Source organism: Bactrocera oleae, chromosome 6 (assembly GCF_042242935.1).
Source record: "Bactrocera oleae isolate idBacOlea1 chromosome 6, idBacOlea1, whole genome shotgun sequence".
Lineage (NCBI taxonomy): Eukaryota > Metazoa > Arthropoda > Insecta > Diptera > Tephritidae > Bactrocera > Bactrocera oleae.
The window spans coordinates 12,585,493-12,611,482 of record NC_091540.1 but is presented as its reverse complement, the minus strand read 5'-3'; the positions used below and the strand labels follow the sequence as shown (position 1 = coordinate 12,611,482).

General features: G+C 35.6%; 1 protein-coding gene across 1 annotated transcript in view; it reads right to left on the bottom strand.

Annotated features, from left to right (window-relative positions):
• HGTX (HGTX homeodomain transcription factor) overlaps window positions 1-25,778 on the bottom strand; it is a 37,773-nt gene extending 11,995 nt beyond the window's left edge. The window contains exons 1-3 of the mRNA XM_014238509.3: window positions 24,145-25,778; window positions 20,668-20,853; window positions 2,978-3,174 (exon numbers count right to left, since the gene is read on the bottom strand). Of these exons, the coding sequence (XP_014093984.2) occupies window positions 2,978-3,174; window positions 20,668-20,853; window positions 24,145-25,228 (1,467 nt within the window). The 5' untranslated portion in view covers window positions 25,229-25,778. The remainder of the gene's footprint in view (window positions 1-2,977; window positions 3,175-20,667; window positions 20,854-24,144) is intronic.
• Window positions 25,779-25,990: the final 212 nt, after the last annotated feature.

The following is a 25,990-nucleotide window of genomic DNA, read 5'->3' as shown; positions in this document are numbered from 1 at the left end:
AAACAAAAAAAATTTGTTTTTATCTCATGCCATTGTTAATTATTTTAAAGGGTTACATGAGCTCTATTTTAAATAATTTTTATTTTTTTCATATAAAAAATTTAATATTTTATTCAAATTTATTATTACTCCAAAGATACATATTTGATAAAAATTTTGTCAAATTTTCAAAGGAAAATATTCAAAAATCGGCCAATACGAAATCATTTCCGGCAGTAACTCGGAAAAAAGGTGCTTTCGCGTTGAGACCAGTATTTCTGTAAAAAGTAAAAAAGAAACAAAAGAGGTGTTTGAACTAAGATCATTAACTCGGTTTTGGACGGAGAAAAAACAAATAAAGTGAAAGTTGTATTTTTGGCAGACGTTTTCACAAAAACATGCAGATTTTGGTAAACATTTCTCGACGTTTTTTGTTTTTTAAATAGTTGTAATTGAAAAAATCCTACCCGGCAAGACCTTATAAATTATATCTCAAAGACCTGTGTAAAATTTCATTAAGATCGGTTGACAACCGACTTTGGACACGCAAATTGGTACATTATAAAAAAGAAAATTTTTGGGAAAAAAAATTTTTTAAATCTAATTTAAAGTAAATTTCGAGTTAAATTTTTTTTTGGACAAAAACACCTTTCTTTGGTTTAAACTCTTCACATTCAGGAAATAATGTTGTCGTTTAAAACATTTTTTAAAACTCCAATAATGACCACAAAATTTATTTTTAAGTTGATAACTTTTAATTGGCCAGCAAGAGAACTCTCCATAGCTTCCAGAACAGTTATCGAACATTTTTTACCAAATAAAAATTTTAACTCGAAACTTTAATTTTAAAGTGATGTTAGAAAATTTTTTTTTCCAAAAATTTTCTTTTTTTTTATAATCTACAAATTTGACCGTCAGGCTAAGCAAAAAAAACAAACATTTTTTTCTCTCCACTCTAGTATATAGCTGACCTCGAGCACGCAACTTTTCAAAGCTGTATCTTCAAAACTATTGCTGGTATCAACTTGAGAATTTAGGACAATATTCTAGAGATGATAGAAATATATATGACAATATTTTTTTTTGAAGGCGTAAAACCCATATAACTCCTTAAGAGTTATATTTATGCACTTGCCTATTATTAAAAATTTTAAGACGCACCCTAATGTTTTACTAAGAAACCACTGTTGCACCTTTCAAAATGCTTAATTTCAGATTTCAATGCAAAAACCGCCCACAGCCGATGCAATTACCGATGATTTATGCAGAAAAATGTTAATTGGTGTGTACAACAATTGTGTGGAATTTCGTTTAAAAATGTATATTTGGCATTTGCACTCCATTTTCGCTCAATAACACCCATGCCTGCAAAAAAATCACATAATTGCAGCACAATTGAAGTATAAGTTGCAAGCAGTCAATATTACAGTTATCCTCATTCAGTTTTGAAGTGTATACATATGCATATATATGGCACATTTGCATTTGCATGTCTGTGCGTATGTGTGTGACAGGCATACCGGCAGCAAAGGCGAGACCAATTAAATGCGCGGATTAGGACTAAGTTAAATAACGGAACATGCGCGGCGGGGACAAAGAAAAGTCAGTAAATAGTTGCCAACAACAACAACAACAACAAATATGCATGCAACAACATCAGCACAACCGCACAAAAGCCCTCGCACGTGTGGCTCACTCATACACACACACACGCAGACAATGATACACACCGCTATCTCTGACAAGTCCCACAAATCGGCAACATTTATAAAGCGACTGACATGCCCACAATAATGCTCAACAAATTTGACGACAAAGGGATTTGTGTTTAACGGTATAAAATGCGACAACACATATCCCCTTCAAAGTAATCGAAAAAATGAAAAAATAAAATGGAAATACATTGAAGCATTTTAGACTGCGCATGCATTCACCGAAGCTTGTGGATTTCAACATTAAGTGGCAAGCGACGGCAGTGTCTGCATGGATTTTAGATTTTAAATAAAAAACTTAAAAAAAAACAAAATGTTAAGAAAAAAGCTTTTGGTAAAGTTAGACATGCGGCGCGTATTATAGGGTATTATGAGTTTAAAGCGCGCACCCGCAGCAGCCACAGCGACCCGCGTAATCCCGGGCGACAGCGACGGCGTACCGAATACAAGTTAGCAGTCAACAACAACAGCAAAAAACAAACTGAAGATATGAAAAATGTAATAAAATGCGCATAAAAGGTTAGCGCAAAATGAAGCGCATCAAAACGATGAAGCCGCCAGCCACAGCAGTTTCGCCGGCGTCGGTGGACCTTGAGTGGCACGAGTAAACACATACAAACGTGTATGTGGGCGGTTTGTTGTTGTGGCCGCCATTTTCATGGCAAATACGCGAGTTTCATATGAGAATGTGTGCTCTGTGTGCACAATATTCCACACCACCTCCGGCACTGTGCGCTCTGGCAATCGCCAAAACTTTTGCGAGCCATACTTCATTCGCTTTATTCACAGCGAAATCCACTCGGATTTGCCTTTCAATAAAAATGCAAATTTTTCAACGCCTTTCACGCATTTCCTTTTCATTTGCATTTCTTTACCCACTTTTAACAGCGCTTACGGGATTCTACTTACATATGTACGAGTACATATTTATACACCTTCAATGCCTCTGATTCTGATTTTTATTTTATTATAATTTTTTGTTTTGGTTGTGGTTGTTGGTGAATATTTCGTTTTATCTGTGTCTTATCTCTTTTAAATGTTAAAACTGCATGTCTTGAAAAAAATGCGCCCTTACAAAAACAATAATAAAAAAGAATTTTGGATTTTTTAATGTGCTGCCTTGTTAGATAGTAACGGTTCTGTATTTCTAGTTTTCATATTTCATTTTATATATCTTTTCCCATGCACGAAGCTTAGTAGTGCTTAACACTGTGAGCGTCCAATTCTAATAAATATTTACCCCATGTACTACATACATACTTGTATATATGTTTGTATTAACTCACCTTCACTTGCGATTCGGTCATCCCTAAGGCATAGGCGAGTTTCGCCCGTTCTGGTCCGGCCAGATATTTGGTCTGTTCGAATGTCTTTTCCAGCGCGAAAATTTGCTGACCACTGAATGTTGGGCGGGTGTGCTTCTTCTTGCCATCCTTGTCGTTGCTTTGATGGTGTTGATGCGCCTGTGAGAGACTCGCCGACACTGGAAATAAGAGGAGAACAAAATTTTTTAGTAAATATTACGATGAATTTAAATTTCTGTACTAAATATGTATTGAATTGAAAATTGTTATATTAAGTTGCTGGTATTATAAGAGAAATATTTAAATAAACGACTGGTTTAAGATAATTTTTCGAAAAAAATGGCGAAAGCTATCTTAGAGGGTTAATACCGGGAGAAAGGGCGGTTTCTTAAGTGAATTTAGACAAATACTATACTAATACTATGGACAACGCAGTCACCGAGCTAGTCAAGACCGAAAAAAATTCTGGACCGTAAATAATTATTCGGAAAGCTAAGCGATTTTGTATTCCTCTTTCTTAGAGCCCAAAATCTTCAGCAGTTTACTGGAAATTACAAAAATGTCTTAGATTTCTGAGTTTCTACATCTAATTAGTGTGTTCGAGCTGGTGCAGCCAACATTCCATCATATTTCCTATAACTCCACATCAGAACTCTTTGTTGCTTCGGTTTAGCTTTAGCTGACTATTCGTCCCGGTTTGACAGCGACAGTCCGGATTCCGAGTTAAGCGTCTCGGCCGTTCTGTGTTGAGCATTTACTCCCAACTAAAATCATTTCACATAATTAGGGATCATTTAATAATGGGGTGACATTAATTGGTCGAAAGCACGGAACAAAGCATGCAAAGCAGCGTATCCCGCAAAGGGTCGGTAGCATGAGCACGTCAGAAGCGTCAACCAGTTGCAGAATACAACCCCTGTTGTCACAGCTTTATGAGTGCGGTTTAGCGCCGCTGTAAGGTAACTAAAACAGACCTTTGAGATTTGGTTGAGGCATTGTGGGTGATTGCCACCACCATCAGTACGCACACATACACATACACACACACACACTCTTTGTCAATTGCCATCGAGGTAGCGCTGGCATTTAGAGCCCATTTGTAATGATTGCCTTTCAGCCCACACCAGGGAGCAACACAGGTCGTTGGATTTATGTACGTGCAACGAGCTAGCCGTGTATGGGCAAGCCAACTGTGTGGCCATGACAAAGGCACGACGGGCGTTTTATTTATACTCGTTTTATTGGCTTATACTCACATAAAAGTGGGCTTACAGCACTCAACCGTCACTCCACCTGCTCGGTCAAGGGGGGTTCGCTGCGCTGCGCTGTGAGGACTTGTACGTTGGCTGTTTGGCTAATTGATTTTCATGTTGTGTTCATGAAAATGAAAATGAAAATGACGCCAGAGGGCGCTTTTACAAATTACTGCGCACAAACATATTTATATACATAATTTGTTGTAATTTCATTTGTTGTAAATATATGTGTATGAGTGTTATCGAGCTTTGTATAAAATGTTTATGCTCTATGCGAGCAACGTTATTAATTTGCGGACAATTTGCGTTTGTTAATTTGATGGCCATTGGGCGGCACTAAATGTCCGAATTGCTGGGCAATTGGCTCCAATTAGTAGGCCTGCCGTTGGGGCTCATTATGCGTAATGTTGCCTGTAATTGCCCGTGTTGTTATATTTGGTCTCCGAATGTGGCTATGTTTGTGCGTGTGCATGAACGTGGTGGGCTCCATTTGCATTGATTCGATTTACTGCATGTAATTTTTTACTTTAAATGTCTAATTAGTATGTAATTATTATTTTGGCCTAAAGCAAGCACAAACGTTGTTATTTATTTGTATAGATTTGCGTTACATTTTCCAGTCAGTGGAGAGCGAGGCGCACAAATTCGTTGTCAGAAACTTTGCTATTTATTTTAGCGCTGCGGAATTCATTCGGAATGAACTTTTTTAGATTAAAGTGTTCTTATGGCCACTGTAAATAGTTATAAGGGTGAAGCAAAAAAAAAATTTTAGATTAGAATTATAATAAATTAGATTATAAAAAAAGAAATTTTTTGGAACAAAAAAAAATTTTTTTTTACATCTCACATTTAGAGTAAATTTTGAATTAAAATCTTTTTTGGACCAAAAAAAAAATTTTTTTAGTTACGAAATAAAAATTTTAACTCAAAATTTACTTAAAAAGTGTGTGGGCCTTGATGTTAAAAAAATTTTTTTTTTGTCCAAAAACTTTCGTTTTTTTTATAATCTTCAGATTTGACTTTTAGGCTAAGCAAGAAAAAATTCTTTTTCGCTCTACCCTAATAGTTATACTGATATCGTTAATTGTTTCAAAAGTATCAAAAGAAGAATTTTGTTTTTTGGAAAATACTGAAATTATTGGAACGAAATGAGCTTATTGTACGTGCTTTACTAAATAACGGTATACTAAAAAAGATTTGTCAGTATTTTAGCCGCTTCTACCAAGTTCAAAGCACTTTTTAAAGCAATAAAAATTAAAACGATATATATATATATTTTTTTATACTTTATACTGCCATCTCTCGAAGCAAGCAAAAGTTGAGTCCGCTATTAGCGTAGAGAATACTAACAAGTAATAAAAATCTTATAAACAAATCATCAACTTTAATAAATTCTCCTGTTTAGCAGGCAGTCTACCATTAATGTTACATAAAAGCACCATTAAAATCCGCCGTTCATTGCCATTCCCACTTAATTGTCATAATTTTAAAATGGCTGTCTTTCACCTCATTAGCATATCAGACTTGGACTTGGCGTGCTATCAAATTGTGGCAACCAGTTTCGTAGTCTTCCAGCACAACACATCGCACCAGCTCTTGCCACCACTACAGGTTCGATGATCTGAGCACGCGAAAACTTGTTTTCAACTTTATGGTCCGTCCGTTGCTTGCTTGCTGCTGAGCAGCCTCTGCGTACACACTTAACCCTCTAGAAATGATTTTGGTGACACACACAAACAATTGTGATGGCTTCATACACCTCAAATATGTAGTTGACGCAGTTAGTCCGGCCCGCCACCCCGCGTAAATTAGCAGCTGTGCCACGCATTTATAAACAATTAATAAATGACAAAACAAACGACAAAGTTTTTACTCGCTTTGCCTTTGCCGTTTGTTGCTGTTGCGCGTATTTGTTGCCTTGCTTGACTACTTGCAACAACAAGCGCGCAGTTGTAGATTTAGACGTGTCTTTGACGCCGCCATCCGTTTCGCTTGAGCTGTGTAAAATTTCGCATAATAAAATTTATAATGAAATAATGACTTTGTGAAAATTTCGAAAAGTTTTTAAGTAGCTTGTAAACATGGCTTTTAAAGTGCGCTTTTACAACGACAATATTGGAAATGTTTTTGAAGTTGAACGCTAAATGGATTTTACGAAAATGGTGGATTTGATTTTGGCAAGGGTGGTAAGCAGCAATGAAAACGGCTTTTATATGTGTAATGTACTTATTGAAAATCGTATTGTAATTAATTATTTGCTCGTTTAAACATTTTCTTTTTTTTTTGTAAATGTGGAAAAATATGAATGGAGAAATATCGGTGAATATTCTAAGTAGCATTTAGAACATAGTCAATAGCTGAGGAATATGGATGTTATGATATAGTCTAATATTGGACCTTTTCGATCACTTTTATTTCTAAGAAATCATCTTTATGAAGGTAGTGACGGTACCAAGAGATATTTGTTATAATGGAAACAGTTTGAAAATCAGCGACCGAAAGTTTTGAAAATGTTTTTTGAATAACCGATAGAAATTCGGTTTTCTACATACATATGTTGTATGAAAATAATAAGTCACCATTTTTGTCGAGCAGTAAATTCCATACAAAACTATGAGTTTTCTGGTTTCTTATGAGTTTTTTTTTTCATTGAGTTACGAAATTCATACGATATAATAATAAATTTTCTTTAAAATCAAACTTTAACCGTCACTTTGTACTCGTATATACATTAGGGTGAGTAAAAAAATTGCATTTTTTTTCGCATGGTACTCTAAATGATACGTTCTTAGACACCTTAAAAAAATGTCTGCAAGTATGTGCTTTTAATTGTAAAATGAAGGTCCTCCGCCTGACGAAAAAATCGTCTGAGACTATTTTATAGCTCACTCAATTTTCTACAAAATCTATGAAGCGAGATATTTTTCAAAAAGTTAAACGCGAGCTATGAATTTTTCTATCTGATAATAAGCAAAAATTAGGAAATTGTAAGGCGAAAGGCCTTACCGTTACAATTATGAGGTCTGAATTGGAGAAATTACTATTTTTCAGAGTACCAAGCGAAAAAAATATTTGTTTTTTTGGCCCACCCTAATGTCTTTATACACATAATATATATTTTTGTAGATCTAACCATCTCATATAATTCGGTATGTCTGGTATAGTTTGTACGTTTTCGACACATAATCCTTCAACGACATTTTCTGAGTCAAACCAATTGCACTGGTGTTCCGTAGATACTAACCTTTAAAACCAGCAAGTATTCAAACTGGATACAAAGTAGATACCTACACTCTATTCTTCTTTTATATTTTTAGTGAACCTAAAAGCCTAAAAAATTCAAAAGAGCGAAGAAAAACGACGACATCACGAATTTATCGCACAACAGTTTTTGGAGAGAAGATACTTGGAATAAGCCAGTTTCACATTATACTTTAGTCAAGTGAAGACCTAGCTAAAGCTTTCTGTAGTTCCATATTGACAGCACATTCATATTTTTTCCACTTCATTAAAACAATAAAGTCAAGAATAAGTAATAAAGACCGCGCCAGCAATTATAACAGAGCATACAAAAAAAAAATATTATGTTGTAGATATGTATATATACACACAAGTACATATATTATATAATTACGCAGCAAGAACTCATTGTATGCGCGGCAGAATGCCATTTAATCCTTTCGCTTACTCAAAGCAATCAAAATCCAGCCAAGAGCTGAGCGAAGGTGAAGCCAGACCACGCAATTAATTACAATTCCAAAAGGTATACGCGGAATTAAGAAAAAAAAAACAACAACAACAAGAACATTAAAATCTGCAAAAGCAAGGAATTCGACCCACATTTGAAAGGGCTCATTAAAATGGTTGGCCCACAAACAATGAAAGATACAAGCGTGCAAATATATATTACATACATACATACGAGTATAATGCGTTGACTAAGGGAGCTCGAGGGAGTTTGAGTTATGTAAATGCGGTTAAAAAGGCAAAGCGACTTAAATGCGTGCAATAAATGTTTCCCTCTCACACTCAAGCAACACTAAGGTTGAGATATGTATTAAATATATTATATATACATATATAGGTATGTATGTGTGAGTTTGAAGGGATACGCCGGTGATTAAAAATATGTTTATAACACATATGAAGAAGAAGAGAAGAAGCTTATGTTAAATTCATATATATATATATATATATGTATATATATTTTTATACAACAATAAAGTACAAGCTACGCTCAGCTTAATTTTAAAGCTAATTGCCGAGCACATTAATGGTATTTAGTAAAATGTGCGAGAACAATGCCACAATTAAAGAAGCTTGAAGGAGCAGTATCTTAATTATACACACTACAAAGAAGCAAACGAGCGTACATTAGACTTATGTGGCGCTTAAAGGGTTAATTAGAAGACAGAATATACTTAGCTTTTACAAAAACAATTTGTCCTGCACTTGCGCGCTAAATGACGAACTTAAAGCACGTTTCTAGATAAGCAAGTCAATAACTCTGAGCGCATGAAAGCCAGCATAAGCACAAAATTTCAGCTCAGCCTGTGATACATATGTATGTATTTATGTATGCGCATATATGTAGCTGTGCATTTCTGCTTGTTTTTTTTTTCAATTATTTGCCGCCCCTAGGTGCACCGCTGCCCTACCACTCACGCCATTCTCTCCAATTGGCTCGTTTTATCCGGCGTTTGAAAATTTTATTAGGTTTACGTGTTACACTTTCATTATAATTTTCGCAAATTTTATTATCACCAACATGGCTAATAAAAAGATAAAAATCATTTCAACAACGACATGTGAACATTTTCTTGCCACTCGCATATGTTCGCTCTGCGTGTTTGCTCATTTTCATGAGGCAATTCAAGCTTATAGTTTATGGTTTATGGCTTATGTTCCTTGCCAGTTTTAACGGTGCACTGCGTCTGTGTGTGCGTGTATGTGTAAGTTTTGCATATCGTAAATGCTTTAAATTTAATTGTGTTAATTGTAAAGGCAACAAAGAGTTCATGGCTCACCGAATGCGAAGTGTGTTAAATATTTAATTGGATTGCTTTGAGACTCTTGCGCTTGAATTGTTGCTTTTTTGTGCGCTAATGAAATAAATTCATTTGTTTATTATTTATTTCTATGAGAAAGCATATAGTTTAATTGGGAGAGTGTAGCATATTGCCTAGTTGCATGCATGTCGCATTTTATCGCGCTTTCGAGGTTATAATTGAATTAAGAGAAATCTTTAATTGATACTTAATCGTGATTTGCGAATAAATCTGAGAAAGCAACAAATACTCTTTACTTACGCAAAATATTCCAAAAAAAATAAAAGAACTTTATTCGATCGTTCAGCTTGTATGGCAGCTATATGCTAGTGAACCGATCTGAACTGATCTCTTTCTTCGGAGATTGCATTATTTGCTTAGGCAACAACTCATGTCACATTTCGTGAAGTTATTACTTCAAATGAAAAAGTTTTCTTCTCCAACAAATTAGCAGCTTTGTGGAGAGTAAAGGACGTGCGCAAAATTTCAGATCGATATCTCAAAAACTGAGAGACTCAGCTCGGTACGCTGATCGATTTTATACCATATATACTTTGCAGGGTCTTTGGCGTTTCCTTTTGGGTGTTACAAACTTCGTGGCAAACTGAATATACCCTGTTCAGCGTATGATGAAATAAAACTAGAAAAAGCGTTAACCTCACAAGCGCATGTCTTATGGCATATAAGGGTATAAAAAGATCTTTATCTTGATTTTGATCAGCTAGTTTGTAGGACAACGTTATGCTATAGTAGTCTTACTGCCAAAATATATGCGGAGATTTTAGCCTCGCCTTGGGTAATGAACTATGCCAAATTTCGCGAAGATATCTTCTCAACTAAACATTTTTCCACACAAGAACTAATTTTTGATCGGTCAGTTTGTATGACAGCTATATGTTATAATGGTCCGATATCGGCGTTTCCAATATATAAGCAGCTGTTAAAGAAGTAAAGAATGTGTGCAAAATTTCAGGCTGATATCGCAAACACTGTGGGACTAAGAGTATATAATTTATAGGACCTCCGCCGTTAGAATAAACCGCTGAGCTTACTATATTCCCTCAAAAGCTAACATTACCGTTATCTACTAATAATTTTCGATACATTTTTACTTCAACTGACTTCCATTATTGTTTTCGCGCATTTAATAACAGTTTTTCTGATTGCATGAATAAATTCTCTATTATATTCTTTAGTATATCTGCATTCTATAATAATCCTTTTGCTGTATTTTAATTACAGTTGCAACCGTATCAAATCCATTTTTGTTTATTTTTTACTGCCATAATTATGGTTTTATTTACTTGTGATTTCGCGCAAAGTGCTGATAATAAAATTCAATTAAATCGCATAATAATAATATTAATAAAGACTGTTTATTATTTCACATCCATATTTGTTTGTTTAAGCCACTTTTATTTGTTTTTTTTTTTGATCGACAACGCTTTGATTGACTTTCCCACCTGTAATGGACGGCAGGCTGATAAAAACCAATATTTTCACACCTACAACACAACACACACATGCATACACACACTTATTTACATGTATGCAAGCGCGGTTATTGGTGGACTCTTAACACCCTGACGGCCTGACGGTTGTGCGGATTTCGCGCACGCGTCGGCACGTGCTGGCCACTGTGCACGCACACACACGCACTTGCATGAAATACATCATTTTATACTTGTGTGTATGTGTGCGTCGCTTAATCTCATGGCAAAAATGCAATTAATTGCCTTACAATAAATATGAAGTGCAATGCGCTTGGCGAAATTGCGCAAAACAACAACAACTACTACTGTGCGTATATGTGTTTGGCTGCGTGTGGTTGTATGTGTGTGTGTGGTCGGTGTTCATCAAGCCAGCCGATAATTTGCATTTTACGCCAAACTGTCCGCATAATTGCATGTTTGCATTGCAAATTTCATGCAGGCTGATTAATTATATTACACATGCAAACATACACACACATTGACAGACATTACAACACATAAATATTTATATAAAATTATTGTGTGAGCAATTCAATCAGTTTTATCGCTGAAATGTTGCACGCGTCTATGGGATTATGACTGCCGATGCAAAAATCTGTCGCACCACTTCATCAGTTTGTATTAAACACGGCAAATGATTGAACAAGGTAATATATTATCGCACTTACATACATATGCAGACTAGTCTAGCAATCTACTTGCAGATAAGCGAAACATTCTTTAACAAACTAAACCTTCCATAAAATAATTACTAGTTAAAGTTTGCAACAATTTGTGGCGCTGTTATTTGGAAATGCTATTTATATACCTTGAAAAGACTAGTATAAGTTTACTATTTAGATATTAAGTTTACCACGATGTTTGTCACTCCCAAAAGGAAACGTCGAAGACCCTATAAAATATATATCTAAATGATCAGCATGATGAGCTGAGTCGATTTCTGTTTCTATATACGCTAACTAGAGCCTTATTTTTGAGATATCGACCTGAAATTTTGCACACATCCTTTCCTCCACAAGAAGCTGCTCATTTAGCGGAATCATCGTTATCGGACCATCATAGCATATAGCTACCATACAAACTGAACGATCAAACTCAAGTAGTTGTATGGAAATTTCGTGTATTTGATGAGATATCTTTACGAAAATTGATACACATTCTTTTTAAGACAACGCTACAAGATCTGAAGAAATTTTCTAGATCGAACTAGTATATCATATAGCTGTCATACAAACTAAACGATCAAAATCAAGTTCTTGTAGGAAACTGCATTATTTGTGAAGGATTTTTCAGCTACGGTGAACGGTTTTTCTTGTTTTAACTAAAGTAATCACCTTTTTCAAAATTAAATAAATGACAGCAGTAGTTAGAAATTATGTGAACAAATTGTAATGAAGTACAATATTTTAAAATAATGGTTATTTTTTAAGGCAATCAAAAATATTTTTATTTTATTACAAATATTATGAATGAGTATTGATAGCCGCTATATCGAATTATACGTTCGTCTTATAATTAAGTTAAAATTATAATTAAATCTTTCCGAAAGCAATATTTTTGAAATGCTACAGTAGCCAACTAGTTTAAATTAGAAAAAAATTAACGAATTACATATTTCTTAGATATTTATATGCAACTCGGTTTCAATAAGTTCTAAAGATAAGCCTAAGAGGTTTAAGCCTTTTTAATTTTTTTTTTCATAATTTTGAGTTTTTTAAAATTACGCAAATATTTTTAATTTTTTTTTCTAAAAATGTGAAGTTTGTTTCTAAACATTTTAATTTTTCATAGTTTTCCATCATAAAACAGCATTATATTTTATTAATTTTGAATATTAAATGTATACGTTAAATTTATTATCTTACGACAAATTCCGATTGTCTATTACAAAGATTTCAATTACGCTATTTAACAGCTCATAAAAGTGTAACGATATAAAATTTATGATTACATTGGCACGACAACAGTGTTCAATAAAAAACAGGAACATAAAAACACGGTGTACGCGCCCACACACACAAGGCACAGCAATACACAGCAAAAATAAAAAAATCAATAATTCACTTCAGCTTTGCTATGTATATATGTTTCGAAGGTTACACCCTGGCATAAAAAATTAAAGGAAATATTAAGTGAATCTTTCAAAAGGCAGTGGCATTGACAAAATGAGCTGGCGTTAAGTCGCCAAACGGCCAAACGCTTCATCAATAGACAGCCACCCATACGTGCACAACCAAAGCCGTGGCAAGTGCAACACTCAATTGTGCTTTGGCGCGAGCTACATTGTTTTGTCCGTACGAAGTAGCAAAAAAATCAAAATAAACGCTTTAACAAAGCTAATCCTGCGCTAACACGATGCAGCAAATGAGAGGGGGTAGGAAGCAAAAAAGGCCAGCGCACTGTGTAATGCAACGCTACATACTCACTGCTTATTTCCAGCAACATTTTTATTTTTTTTTATGAATGAAAATATTGTTTAGCGACGCACAGCTGAGTCCCAACGCGGTCATGGAGGCAAACGTTTATAGTAGACGCACACACACACACACACACATTAGTATATTGTATATATGTACGTTTGTGGCATTGTGTATGTGTGCTTGACTTCGGCTGTGTCCCAATTCCCTCATAAATTATGACAAATATGAAGCGTTTATTTGTGTTTACCACCTCAGCAGCAGCGCAAAGCTGAGCTCATCATCTCACACCGCACGCTTGCAGTGTTTGCCGCCTGCGCTGGCGAAAATGATGCTCGACCGTTCGGCTGCGCTTCAACAGTTTCATCTGCTTCTCTAGTTATTCAAACTGTGTCTGTCTGTCTGTTTTGTGTCTATTCACAGTTGGCTCGCATAATCGCATAAGTCACCCTCACCACTGCCGCAAAAGAACTTAGTCCTGCCGCAGTTGTTGCACCAGCGTTTTTTCATTTCATTTCAGTTTGTGTCCTTGCAATTTTTCGCCTTTTAATGGGTCTCGAATGTACGTAAATAATTTGAAATATTGTGTCTTTATATTGTTATACACATACATATATACATATATATATATATTTACGTATAATATTTAAACGCGTATTAGAAATGTGTGCAAACAATGGTGTGGCGTCTGAAGATATGCCTATGCAGCAAACAAGAGTAACAGTATTTCATTTGGTGGTGGGAAATTAACACCTCGCATCCTTCAGCTGGGACACGCCTCTGGCATAACGGTGAAAATATTAAAAGCACATTTGTCAGCTATTGATGATCAGCATTATGAAGTGAATATTGCTTTTGCTGGAAGGAGGGGGAGTGTCGCATGCCGCGTAAGTGGTCGAGGGAGCTCCAACTGAATTCATAAAAATAATATCAGAAAAAACTAACTGAAAGTAAGGATAATTCGTAGAACTTTCAAACAAAAATTATGTGGGTTGCCATATGAAAATAGGGTTGCCATAAAAAAAATTAATAAACATTTTTCAAAAACGAAACTTTACATTTTTTACTGATTACAAATAGTTTAATATGGATTTCTACACGGTAAATAAATGTTGCTTAGTCTTGAAAGTGGGGTTGTCAAAACAGTATTGCTAATTTTCTTATATTTTAATTATAGGTATAAAATAATAAACCTTTTCAAATATCTCGCAGGATAATCAAAATTGAGACAGAGTTGCGCTCGTCACCCTATTTTGTTATACCCTGCACACGGTATATTAAGTTTGCGAGTGTGTAACGCTCAGAAGGAAATGTCGTATATATATTAGTCAGTTTTTGAAATATCGATCTGAAATTTGGCACGCCTACTTTTCTCCTCAAGAAGCGTTGATAATGGACCACTATAGCGAATAGTTGCCATACAAACGATCGGAAGAAAGTGCTTGTATGGAAAACTTTTTTGTTTGGCAAGATATGTCCACGAAACTTATCATGGATTATTGCTCAAAATAATGCTACAATATATGTAGAATCTTTACAGATCGGGTCACTTTAGCATATAGCTGCCATACAAACTGAACGAACAAAATCAAGTTCTTGTATGAAAAACCTTTTGAGCTAACGAGATATCTCCACGAAAAGTTGTACAGAACATTTCGCCAGGTCACGCTATAATATCCGAAAAAACTTGCTAGATCGGACTATTATAACATATAGCTGCCATGTAAATTGATCAACCAATCAAGTCTTTTAATCAATAACTTTTTTGTTTAATGAGATATTTACACGAAATTTGGTACAAATTATTATCGATAGCAACGCAAACATCTATGAATATATTGTTAATATCGGAGCACTATAGCATATAGCTGCAAATTGGCCGATCAAAGTAAAAAAAAGATATTTTTATACAGTTTTACGGTCTAAGAAAAGCAGCTGGACAGATAGCAGCCAAAATTAACGTTTTTTTTTTTTAAATTTAATAATAATTTGTGAATTTTTTTTTGTTTAAATATAATTCTTTCTAACTTTTTAATACTGTAAATTAATACTTTAATATTAAGTCAGCACTTCCAGAGCAATTTAAGCAATTTATGTGTGCGTATATGTATGTATTTCATTTCAAATTTCTGACCTTCACTTTCCACATCGTTGCATTTTATTATTATTATTTGTCTATGCTTTCTAACCAAACCAAGAGAAATGAAAAAAGTAAAAACAAAAAAACCAACGAAACCAGATTTTATTTGCTGTTAGAAGATTTCATCATTGTTTCCACATCATTTTGCAGCAAATCGATTGGGCGACCTACATTTGGCGCACTTCTCACATACAAAAACAACAACATATAAATGCGAATGTGCATGTACATATATGTAAATGATGATGTGCATCAATAAATATTAGGGTGGAGCAAATAAAACAAAATTTTTTTTTGCTTAGCCTGAGGTTAAAATTTGTGGATTATAAAAAAAGAAAATTTTTAGAAAAAAAAAACCAAATTTTTTTTTAACATCTAGTGGCGGCCCACTCACTTTTGAAGTAAATTTCGAGTTAAAATTTTTTTTGGACAAAAAAAACTTTTTTTTGGTTTAAACCCTTTACATTTATGTAAAAATTATCGAATTTGACGGTTTTTGACTCAAAATTTATTTTAACGCTTAAGAAAAGCATGTGGTCGTTTAAGACTTTTTTTTTAAAAATCCAATAATGACCACACATTTTTTTTCTAAGTTGGCCTTTTACTTGGCCAAAAAGAGGACTCTCCACAGCTGCTAGAACACTTATCAAAAATTTTTTTGTCCAAAAAAAAAATTTTAAAACGAAATTTACTTTAAAAGTGAGTGGGTAGTAGTGGGAGTAAATGTTTAAAAAAATTTTTTTTCCAAAATTTTCTTGTTTTATAATCATTTGCAGATTATATCAGGCTAAGCAAAAAAATTTTTTTTCAGTAACACATATATGTATGTGTATATATAAACGGTATAAATGTATGTATACATGTGTGTGAATTGCGATCACGCACCTACTCATGTACCTATATATATTCAGGCACTTTTCGTTTCTAATTTTCTAACGAAATTTCGCAATTCATCCGCGTCAGCTGTGTGGCCACAATTGTGTTCAGAAAACATAAGCACATGTATCAAATTATATTTTGCATATTATATTTACAGTTGCAAATGAATTTTGCACAACTTATTTTTGCCTTTGCCAAGCATTGTTACGTCCCTCAACTTGTTTTCACCCACTTTCCGCTTTTTAATAAACAAAACCAAAAAATTAGAAACATATAAATGAGAAAATAAAAGCTAACAACAACAGCAATAACAATGAAAGACCGAATTGCTGGCTCTTATTTGAAATGTCTGTGATTTGCTTATTTACTACTTGTAGGCATGTGGAACTGTTGGTATGTATGTGCATGTGCAACGCTTTATTTCCGTTTCCGTTTTATCGCCACAGTTTACTGTTATTTTCGCATTTTTCATTCGCCAGCCAGACAGTCAGCCCAGCCGTAAGACGTCGGTTGCGATGGCAACGCAGACATTTAAAGCAGTGCCTTTGTTGTCGCTTTGCATAAAAAAGAGCAGAAAAGCAAGTACAACAACAATAAGAAGAGCAAGCACTTGGAAAGGCAGCCGGTGCGCCGTTACGTGAAGCGATGAAGTGAAATTCGCTGCCACATTATTATACGGAAGTACATATTTATACATATGTTCTTGCCACACACGCACACACAGACACACACATGCAAATACGAATTTATGCGAGTGTTAGCATTTCATTCTCATTGTTGTAGCAGTTCCCCCTTTTTCGCTTGCTTTGCAGCATCCCCTTTAACACACAATTGTTTGCTCCACTCGCCAGTCATTTTCGCTTCGTGCCTTTATCTAGCCTGCTTTTAGGGGTTGCCGCCCGTATAAGCTTGCTTCCTCGCGCTGCCACCTGCCACATTTGCAAACTTTGCCGCTTACAGCTTTGCCTTTCTCGTGCGTCTGTCAGTCAGCAAGTTAGTCCTTCTTATTCTTAATGCCATTTTCGTACAATAAATCCGCAAACGGTACAGGCGCTGCCTGTCACACATACACACTCATGTATGTAGCTATGTTTATGTGTAGTGGTTGCTATTATTTGTTTGCTGCTGCTGGCATTGTTTATGCGCATGTTGCTTGTCATGTTGTACACGATGCTAACACACCATCGCATAAACGTTTATCAATTTGTTTAAATGTAAATATATACCATATATTGCTGTTGACGATGATTGCTTGCTTGTAAGTGGAGCAACCCCAATGGGGCGAAATGGCGTGCTTAGGAAAGTAAAGTGAAGTGGAAATGGAAATGGAGACAATTTTTATATGTTTTTATGAAATTTGTTGAATCCCGTATTTAGTATATATAATCTCTAAATTTATTAATTTAGTATATATTATAATATAAAAAAATTAATATACTTAAAGCTTACATTATCTGAATCCAAGTAAAATATCACAAAATAACATTCATGAGGCTATTTGGAAAAGAGTTCTGCTCGGCCAGTTTGTATGGCAGCTATATGCTGTAGTTGTGATCTGAACAATATATGCGAAGATTGTTGCGCTAACTTGGGTAATAATTCATGCCAAATTTCGTGCAGATATCTTGTCAAATAAAAAAGTTTTCCATACAAGGACTTAATTTTGTTCGTTCAGTTTGTATGGCAGCTATATGCTATAGTAGTCAGATATTGGTCGTTCCAACAAATGTGCACAAAATTTCGGAACGATATCTCTAAAACTGAGAAACTAGTTCGCGTATATTATATGCAGATGAATGGATAGTCTGACAGGCATGGCTAAAACGACTCAGCTCCTCACTGATCATTTAACATACATATATACTTTAGAGACTCTCCGACGTTTCTTTCTGGGTGTCACAAACTTCGTGGCAAACTTAATATACCCTGTTCAAATCTTTTTTTGTTTTTGCTTAGCCTGAGGATAAAATTTGTAGATAATAAAAATCGAAAATTTTTAGACCAAAAAAAATTTTTTGGTTTAAACTCTGCACATTTATATAAAAATTACCGAATTTGACGGTTTTTGACTCAAAATTTACTTTAACGCTTAAGGAATGCATGTTGTCTTATAAGACTTTTTTTTTAAACTCCAATAATGACCACAAAATTTTTTTTTAGTTGATAGCTTTTAATTGGACAGAAAGAGGACTCTCCACAGCTTCTAGAACACTTTTTTACGAAATAAAAATTTTAACTCCAAATTTACTTTAAAAGTGAGTGCGCCGCCTCTAGATGTTGAAAAAATTTTTTTTTTCCAAAAATTTTCGTTTTTAAATATCTGCATATTATACCCTCAGGCTAAGCAAAAAAAAAAAAAACAAAAAAAAATTTGCTCCACCCTACAGTTCAGGGTATAAAAAAAATAAATAAAAATCAGCTTTCAAAAATCAATGCAATTTAATGGCAATTTTAACATTGGGGACACCAACAGACACAAATGCCTGCGTCATACAAGCAGATATGAAGATAATTACAGGAATAACTCAAGAAGCAAGAAAGTTGGAAGATATTTCCGCTCATAAAAATATGGCACAAAAGCAGCGTTGGTCTAGTTAATGATGCTTGATCAATGCCAGAGTGAAAAACAGCAAAAACAACTACAATGCGTTTAAAGAAAATTATGAAAAAAGTGTATAACAATAACAAAAATGATTTTGAATTCATTGCACAATACCTATTTTATATGAATATATGGCAGTATGTATGTATGTGTGCGCGCATATATTCGTAAGCGATGCATTTTAAGCATGTGTGTGTGCAAAGTTAACTGACACACTGCGATGACAATTGGTGCTGCTAATGATCAACACCTGTCAACAACAGTGAAATTGTATTAATAACCCATATTGTTGTTGTTGTTGTTGTTACTGTTATTCCTCACTCACGCATTTGCCTTGCATTGATTCATTAATGCGTTGACGAGCTGTGCCTGATGCGATGACTTGGCATTCGACTTTTGTCTGCCAAGAAATTTTCAACGCTCTGCATATAAATCAATAAAATTAATAAATAAATAACTGAAATAACATTAACAACCGTTGGAACAGCCAGAATGTGCGTCTGACGCATCTGCTGCATTGTCACACTCATTAAAAGCGCAGCACCAGCACACACACACACGCGCAACAACCATTGTCAACAACTTAGACATGCGCGACCACCACAACTAAAACAAACAACAACAACAACAACAATGACAACTGGAGTAGCTCGAAATTCTGCAGATCATCATCGCGCATTTGTTTGCTTTAGCGCTGGCAAGATCAACAACAGCAACAGTAACAATAACAAGAGCAAGTTCCAATGCAACAACAACTGACGCAGTCTCCAATTGCTTACTACAGCTTTAGCTCATCCATGGGACCTGTAGGCAGCGAACACTGATGCGTTGCGCACTTATCAGCTATGCATTTCTGCTGCTGTTTCTGCTGTTGTTGTTGTTGGCTGCACTCATGCACGATCCGCTCTCAGTCTGATTTCACTTCGGTTTCGCTTGGAGGCATTGACAGGCACATGAAATATTAATTTACTCCTGCCAACGGAGGCGATCAATGACAAAAGCAAAAATCAACAACAATAACACTTTGTGAAAATAATAATCATACAACGGAATTGACAACAACACACTTGTTAATGAACTGTGGGTAGCAACGCCTGTAGTGCAGAAGCGATTTTAAAGTGGCTTATGGTGGTTACCTCATTAATTTTGTGAGCGATATTCTTGTTGTTTTGGTGTCAGACGTATTTTGATTGTGTTAGAAGCATATTTTATACTTTGTTGTTTCAAAAGCAGTTTTAAATGTTGTTTTTTTGCTTTTTTGCATAATTGTAAGGAACTACTTCGAAAGTGTTTAAACTGTGTAAATGAACATGGCAATATTCCTCATCATGCTAAGTAACACGAAGTAATATTTAATCTGTGGTTCCATTGGAGAGTCTAGAGTTTGGAGTAGGTTAGGTGTAGCGGATTAAAGTTCTGCACTACGGCTTTTGCTGCATCCCCTACTTAAACAAAAACAAAAAAAAAATCATGATGCGCACATACCACATGCATACTAATTTATTAACTTGGAGTTAGCACTTATAACCTATTATATACCAACTACAAAGTTTTGCTTCAAAACAGCAAAAGAACATCACGCATGGCTTGGCAGACAACAAATCGCTAAAATATGCGAGTTGCACTTTGTATTGAGGCGCACATTTATATCACTTATTTAGTTTCATACGCAATATTTTACAAATTTTACATATTTATGCAGTCGTTGCAACGCTAGCAAATCCGGATGAATGTACACAACTTGAAATATTATTTATTAATATTTCATCTTTTTCTAACTCGACACTTTCATTCTAAATTATTGCATACTATAGATTATTAATAATTTAAAACTTACTTGTGTTCGACAGCCTTTCACGCCACGCTATTGGATTCGCGACCAACCCTTGCAGACCCGGCCAATAGAGATGCGTTCGTTCTACAATATGGCCAGCGTGCGTCTTTAAGGGACCACCTTGACTTTGCGACAAGTATTGCGCCATACCAGCGGCGGCGGCGGCTATGGAGAAACGCGGTATGCCACCTGAAAGTAAGGAGGGTATATTAGTAAGAGTAAGCTGGACTTTCTATAATAAGTATATATGTGGATCTAGATCGATGTTTGGAGAGTTCCAGATTTCAATTAATACTTTTTTTTAATAATTTGAATAATTTTTAAAGTTTTTGATCTATAAATTGATATATGTATATAGAAGATATGTGTAAGGTTTATATCCATTGAGACCACTCTTTCCATAAATTACAAAACGGTTTCTGTATTAAATTTTAGCCAGGCAATTTCCGTCCGCGATGAAGTACAAATCTATCATTTGAAATCACATGGATATTATATCCAATATGTTTGCAGAATTTTTCAGTTTAAACTACTCTAATAATTCTTCTAAAACTTTTTCCTATCAGCACGTGCTGTGTCGGAATACTTTAATGTACGCTCCAATTATTTCTGATGAAGACGCCTTACTTAATTTAAATAAGTTAAAACCATTTTTTAATTACGGCCCTGACATGATACCATGCTTACTAAAAAATTGTGCCAAATATATTCACTTGCCTTTGACAAGGATATTTAATTCCTCTCTTGAACACGGTATATTTCCTTCAACATGAAACAGTCATTTATAATCACTTTACATAAAAGTGGATTTAGGTCCAACATTGAAAACTATAGAGTTATTGCAAAACTATCAGTTATGCCTAAACTTTTCGATTTCTCCGTTAATTTCCTCATCTCAGCATGGATTATGTTAAAGGAAATCGACTCTAATAAATTTGCTTGAATTTGTAAACCATGTAACATTAGGTTTTAGATAACATAAGCATACGGATGTTATATACACAGACTTTGGCAAAGCTTTCGATAAAGTAAATATTTCGATTCTCATATCATATCATAGAGATCCGTATATTACTAAAACACTTTTTGCAATTTTGGTTAGCCCTATATTAGATAATGGCTCTGTTGTATGAAGCCCTAGCTAACAACTCCATTCTGACAAGTTAGCGTCTGTTTAAAAACAATTTTTACTTTTCGCCTATTCGGGCATTTCCGATGGGATTCCAGTGTAAGTCTAACTCCATACACTAGTCGTTTAAAACTTATGAATCTACCTACACTTTCTAGTCGTATGGAAATGCTTGGCATAATATTCTTAATGAAAACCTTGAGTGCAATAGTTTGCAGCTTTTGCTCCTGTCTGAAATTAAATTTAATATCCCGGTTCGCTTTTCGAGGCAGTTTAGACCTTTACTGTTAAAATCCTGTGGATCAAATTTTGAACTAAATGAACCATACTGCCGCATATGTCATTATTTTAATTCTCATTTCAGCACATTTGACTTATCTGACTCACTTTTCAAAATTAAAAATGCTTTATTGCTTTCTCTTAATCAATAAAAATGTAACAATTTATTATATCGTAATAATAAATCTTAGCTTTTGAATTTTTTTATTTCTGTAGCTGAGCAGTTTTGGGTCTCAACACTTAAAGAAATTCTTGCCTTTTTTCACTCGGCTAATTCCGCACGTTTGCGTATTGCGCCCCTCGCGACAGTTGGGCGGGAGGAGTGTAATCGTTGGGTGTTTATTATTATTATTAAAAGCAATTTACAATATCAAGACGAACGCCAGAGAAGAAATAGAACGCTCTTTGAAGCTTCTAGTAAGAGTTAATTATATATTTGATTATTTGTAAACTTGCTTTTAACATTGAATATGTCCTACATAATGGGTTTTTATTTTTGTTGAAATTAATAATGCATATAATTACTATAATATGCTTTATACCTAGCTGCTGGCGGTTTGCAGTTCTTATAAATTAATGAATTTATGTCCGAAAGAGGGTTTGTAGCTGGATTCATGGTTCATTCAGAGTTTTTCTCCCACTTCTCCCTTACATAGATTATTTGTGTTCTTTTTTACCAAAAAATGGTTTTTAGTAAAACCATTAAGGTTGTGAGCAGGCCTTTATAATTGTTAAGTATAATAAAGTAAAAAGTTTACTTTTAAAGTAAATTTCGAGTTAAAATTTTTATTTCGTAAAAGGTTTTTGATAAGTGTTCTAGAAGCTGTGGAGAGTTCTCTTTCTGGCCAATTAAAAGTTATCAACTTAAAACAAATTTTTGTGGTCATTATTGGAGTTTTAAAAAAAAGTCTCAAACGACAACATGCTTAAAGTTAAAGTAAATTTTGAGTCAAATTTATATAAATGTGAAGAGTTTTAACCAAAAAAAAAATTGGACAAAAAAAAGTTTCTTTTTTTATAATCTACAAAGTTGACCCTTGAGAAAAAAATTTTTTTTCACTCCACCCTAGTATAGGTATCAAACGGTTCTAGCCACCGAGAAGAAAGTGAAAAATTAAAAGAAAGTCGACTGTCTGCAGCAACTATGAATTTGTGTGTAGGTATGAGTCTGCTTACTGAAATCTAACAAATTTTTGTCCGTGAGAGCTCAGACTCGTCAATGTTGACTACCATAGTAGAGCCTACAGTACCACAATTAACTCTATTATTACAACTTACAACTACACATGTTGATTTGTTTATATTTATTTATATATCTATTCACAAATGTAAGTATATAATAGTTAACGCCTTGATGTAATCGATTTGGTCTGCTTCGCCTCGCCTCATTTCGTTTTGTTGTAATTTAATTTGTTGTCACTTATTTAATTAGTTATAAGTTGTAATCAAAATAATATTGAAAATGTGTTGAACGCACTGTCATCCAACCATTTGTCGCTCGCCTTCTTGCTGCCTTCTTCACTCAATAACACCACTTAATTAAGCTGCAATACTTTAGTGAATATAACGAACTTGTTTGACAATTTCAAATGCGACAACAATAAATATTAGATAATAAGTCGTGAAAAAATTTAATGACTTGTTGTTGTTGTTCCATTCGAAAAAGTATTAAATAATTTAAGCTAACAACACAAATGACTGTCTAAAATTATTGCTCATAAAATAGTTGTCACTGATTTTCTTGTGGCATTTAGAAACTATTTTCCGCTGAAGCCGGATTTTACCAAGATAGTCTCTGTGAGCAACGCAAAATGTATACGTCTACGTACTTACATAAATGTTTGGGAGTTTGGGTAAACTAAAATTGATAGACAAATGTCTGCACTCAGAAATGAGATGAGCTGGTAGTGCGTTCAAGCGCTGTTTCACTACCATTTCGGAAATATGATCCTCGCAAATATTGTATTTACTCAAATGATCTAAATACCTAAACATAGGTCTTTCAGAATCAGAAACCACAATGCGGAATTTTCGAGACCCCCAAGTATTAAAGGTATTCCGGTTCAACTCACCTCCCGTTAAAGCACTTAGACCCGCCGATGTCACCGGCGGCGGTTTCGACAATATCGTATCGATGCCATGCGGATTTGCCGCACCTTGTGTATGTGTTGTTGTTGTGGTTGTTATCGAGCCGGATATACCGCTGCCCACCACACCAGCGCGACAATCACCAATCAAGTGCGTCTGCTGATTATTCGCATAGCCATTCAACATGCCCGACGCACCGCCGCCAGTCTTCATTTCAGTCATTGAGTGTAGAGCCGCCAGCGGTGGCCCCAGAAAGCTCAATGGCAACTTATGTTCCAGCATATTGTTATTGTTATTGTGATGCACACCCAATGAATGCATACCGCTAATATTGTTATTGTTGTTATTATTGTTGTGATGTGATTGCAACGCAGATGCATATTTGACGCGATTCGCTGAGAGATTCTCGGGACTATAGTCAGGCGGCGGCGGACTCGATTCACTATTATTGCCCGCCTCATCGCCACCACTACCGCTACGCTGACTCACCGGATACGATTTGGAGCTATCAACGCCGGGGCTGGAATTATTGTCGTAGCGATTGCGATGATGCAGCGAGTTGGCGCAATTATCGGGCGACTCAGACTGCAGGCGGGACGATGAAGCAATGGAGGAGTGATCTGCACCGGCGCCACCACCGCTGCTCGCCGATAGCAAAGGCGGCGGTGTGGAGGAGTCCTCAGCCGAACGCGTCGACTTGGTGCCACCTGCCTCGTGGCTGTGCAGTTGCTTTGACGGCGCTTTCAACAGCATTAATGGGCTGGAAAGATTATTGTTGTTGGCGGCATAGGCGGCAGCTGCCGCAGCATTGTGATAGTCGAGCAAATGATCGCGACTCGCTGCCGCAGCGGCCAAATTCTGATAATCGTGATGCGCAGCAGCAGCAGCGGCGGCCGCTTCTGCAAAGCCATTCGTCAAGCCGCCGGCATTTGGGAGATGATGGTGCAAGCCAGCAGCGCCGTTTGGTGGACTGCGACTTGCCATAGACGCCATGGCCATAGCCGACGGTGAACTGCTCTGGCTTGTGGCAAAGCTGTGATGACGCATGTAGGGGTTTATGAGATCCATGTTGTCTGTGTTGGTTGGTGCAATTGGTAGCTGCAACTGCTGTTCACTGCCGTACGTTGGCAGGCAGTAGTCGGTTGATGAGGCGCTTGTGCTCTCACTTGCGCCGGCAAAGCTGTTGAGACGGTGATAGAAAGCAGCGGCGCTGGTCGGAAATCCTGCGGCACCAGCGATGGCTGTAGCGGCTAAATTGAAAGCGGAGTTCTCGGAAAGCTGGAAATGTTTCTGCGACTGCAGCGGATGTTGGCTGTGGTGCGGTGTGTCGTTGTGGTTGCTGTTGTAGGCATGTAGCGTAGGCGGGAGCGGCTGCACGGCGCTTATGTGTGCAACGGCGGTTGCTGCATTCGGGCTCTCAGGGCCCGCGGGCGTTGTTGGCAAATAAGGGCTACCCAGTGTGAATGATGGGCGCCCGGTGATCAGGAATATTAAATTTAACACTTATATATGATTTTTTGTTACGGCAAGTTCACTGTTGTTTTTCTTGAGTTTCGATATCACTTCTGACTTTTTCAAATTTAAAATTCACTTAATTTATATTATTATTATTTTTTTATGAAAAATAGAACTAATATGAATACAATTCTGCTTTTTTCGAAAGTAATATTTTTGGAAATGCAAAATTTAAGTTTGAATATTTTTTTTAATTCACTGCTGTTACTCAAATTACTGAATTACAATATAGTAATTGAATTCTAAACAGTGGCTGTCAGAGTCAGTTTGATGGTTTAAAATTTACTCAAAGCGCTATTAATTTTGCTTTTTGTT